General features: G+C 54.1%; 1 protein-coding gene across 1 annotated transcript in view; it reads left to right on the forward strand.

Annotated features, from left to right (window-relative positions):
- Positions 1-6: 6 nt before the first annotated feature.
- SF3B4 (splicing factor 3b subunit 4) overlaps positions 7-3,217 on the forward strand; it is a 28,364-nt gene continuing 25,153 nt past the window's right edge. The window contains exon 1 of the mRNA XM_017728889.1: positions 7-1,062. Coding sequence (XP_017584378.1) covers positions 960-1,062 — 103 coding nt within the window. The 5' untranslated portion in view covers positions 7-959. The remainder of the gene's footprint in view (positions 1,063-3,217) is intronic.

Here is a 3,217-nt window from a genome sequence, read left to right on the forward strand (position 1 = left end):
TCTCCTTGATGTCGCTGTGGGCGAGGAGCAGCTCCCGGCCCCAGCCCCGGACGATCCCCAGCTCCAGGGAAACTCTGTTCCGAGGCCTTGGGAGTCACTCGCGGTAACGGGACGGAGCCTCCCGGGAGCTGGGTTGGGTCTCAGAGCACCGGGAATGCTGCGGGGCCCCTCGGCTTTCCCGTCTGTGAAATGCGTACACGGGCTGGCTCCGGGGCGGTAGCCGGGACCGGGCATCTCCGGGTTCCTAAAGGCCCTCTTGTCCGCTGAGGTCATGGAGCTGGAAAGTCCGAACTTCCAGCCGGGATTCTCTGCACCGAATCACTGACACCGTTGGTTTTTATCTTCCTAACCCGGCACATGTCTTGCTGGGTCTTTTTTTGGGGAAATGGGACGTTTAAGCTACTTAAAGATGGTTTTGTGCTAAAGAAACTTCTGGAGTGGAAATGGCGTGGTCACTTGTGGATGCAGTGTTGGATGTGTCTGGAGGGGCGGCTATCAGGATACGAAGCTGGGAAGATCCTGGAGATGGATCCGGGCATCCCCCGTCTGTGTTTCAGGTGTGAGACCCTTGTCAGCCCCTGGTGTGGGCAGGAGCATCCAAATCCCACCAGGATGGAGCACGGTTGGGGATGGGAAGAGGAGCTGTGTGCCCAAATTACTTAAAATTCAGGACTCTGCTCTTCCTGCTGCCTTAGTATCGGTTGGTTCGGTTTTCTGTTGGAATTTATTTAATTTTCTGCTGGTGTTTGTGGTGAATCCGTGTCACTCGGTGCCGGGATGTGGCTCTGCTGTCCATGGGGGAGCGGTGGGAGATGCTCTGGCCCCTCAAGTGGTGCATCAGCTCCCACAGTCCTGAGTAACACTCTGAACTCATCCCTGCAAATGACTGAAAATGGATTTTCCTTGCAGAAGGAGCACTGGGTTGACATATTCTGGGGAGAAAATGCGTGGAATCGGTGATGAAGCTGCTGTGGCCTCGATTGCAGAGGGGACACTTGGAGCATCCCCAGGGATACGGGCAAGGACAGCGCGTGCCGGGCCCAGCTCTTTTAGAGAACCAGGGTCAGGCTGGAAATAGTCACGGCCTGGTTTAAGGAGAACTTGGCTCAAAGGGAATTTCTTTAGTGCAGACACCAAGGGAACTGAGTTTGTTGTCAGTGCTTCATTAGAGAATCCTATAATTTTGTGAGAGAAAGGAATTGATAACTAGGAGGGATCATGATGATGGGACAGAACCTGGATTTGATGGAGCTGCTGTGTTTGTGTTGGAGACTTTTTTGGCTTTTATCTGTCTTGGAGGTGTCATTCTGGTGGGTTTTTCGGCCCAAGGTTCAGGATGACCTGGGTATTGGGAAGAGCCCAGCTGTGTCTGGAGCACTGGGAAGCAGTTGGAGCTCTGGAAAAAAAGGGGTAAAGCTGTTCACTGAAGTGCTGGAGCTTTATAAAAATGGGATGATTTCCGTAACTGTCGTTTCACTCCTGCTCCAGCTCCTGAGCACCAGTGTGGTTTTAGGAGCCCCTTTTCCCTGCTAGGAAAGCTCGTTTGCAGGGATCATGTGCTGTCCTTTTGGATCGTGCTAAAACTCTGCCAGAGGTTCCAGAGCCTGTGGTTCCCAGAATGGTAAATCTTGGAGAGCTGCTTGTACCAAGCATGAGGTGCAACCGCAGAGCCGCATCCAGCACAGCCACAGCTGCCTGTGCCATCTGTTCCCAAACATCCCTGTTCCTCCCTCTCGGACTGACTTCCTTCTGCACTCACAGCACCCCTCCCTTGGGCTGAGGGGCTGACGAGCTCCAAGGGTGTCCTGCACCATCAGTTTTATCAGGAATAACTGTTTTTTGTTGATGATGATGATGAATCGGGTTGATTCCCATCCTGGAAGAGGCAGGAGCTGCACAGTCTGCGTCCCATCCAGCACTTCTAGACGGAGCTCAGTGACCCCAGCACAGGTGTCAGGTCAGGACGGGTGCCGTTAATCCCGGCGGCTGTTCCGGCGGCATTAGGTAACCTGCCGGGCCAGGACAGGGATGTGGGATGGGATGGAGGCAGCCCCCACTGTTCTGGGGAGCAGGAGGAAGCCACAAAACTCCTCCAGCAGCATCAGGACATGCTTGCTTGGAGCTCATGGAGAAGCTCATTTTTCTCATCGTTGCTCCGATAAGTGTTCAGGTTGGAGCTGCTCCCATGTCCCACCTGTAGGTCCCAGCGTGGCCTTTCCCCTTGGGACCCCCCTGCTTAGCCCTGAGTGCTGCCAAATTCCAGGGTCTTGGAGGATTTGGGGTTAGGAGTTTGATATGTGCTGGTTTGCCGCTGTGCTCCTGCAGCTCCCCGATGCTGGGAGCAAAAACATCCATGCGGGTCTGGCAGGATTAAATTTCCCGTGGATTTGGGCACCTCCGGCCTCACCTGCAGGTCCCTGAGGGCTCCGGGGGTCAGGCCTGGGGTTCCCCATGTCCCTGTGGGAACAGGATGTGGCGGAGGGGCTGGGCCAGGAGCAGAACCCTGGGAGTGGAGTCCTGGCTCCCAGCTTGGTTCCTGCCCTCAGCAAAACATCACGTGGCAGATCCAGGGGAGAGACGTCAGAGTTTGCTGCTCCTAAAATATTTCTGGAAGTACCTTTATAAACACACTGGAGCCACCGGTCGTGGCCAACCTTGGGTCAGGATTTGACCCTTGCAAAGAGATTTATTTCCTGTTTCTGCAGCATGTTCAGCACAATTGAAATCTAACAAGATAAGGGAATTAAAACCCCATAAATTCCAGTCTGGAACTTTGAATGGATCCAGTTTTGCTGCTTCACAGTTGGTTCTGGTGAAATACTTCAGCTCAGTGTTCCCGATGGTTTATTTCCCCCCAGGATGGAGCCAAGAGACACTGAGCTCTTGGACCTTGTGTCCTCTTGAATTCCTCCCTCAGTTTCCCAACTTCCCTGATGATGTCGGGGCAGGGAGCGCAGTCCTGCCTGCGGAGGGCCGAGGTGCTCCGCCTGCTCCTGGTGAGTCCCTTCCCAAACCTGGTATGTGACCATTGGAGTTGCCCTGGGAGAGGCTGTAGGCAGCAAGAGAGAGGAGGCTCCGGGGGGTTTTATGACTTTCCCCTTATTTTGGATGAACATTTGATGTTAAAGGTCTGAATTCCCGTTAGGAAGGATTTGCAGGCTGCTGGGATTGACTAAACCCAGCTTTGCCCCATTCCCAAACTGGGCAGATTCCTGCT

This window comes from Corvus brachyrhynchos, unplaced genomic scaffold (genome assembly GCF_000691975.1).
Source record: "Corvus brachyrhynchos isolate BGI_N302 unplaced genomic scaffold, ASM69197v1 scaffold443, whole genome shotgun sequence".
NCBI classification, from domain to species: domain Eukaryota; kingdom Metazoa; phylum Chordata; class Aves; order Passeriformes; family Corvidae; genus Corvus; species Corvus brachyrhynchos.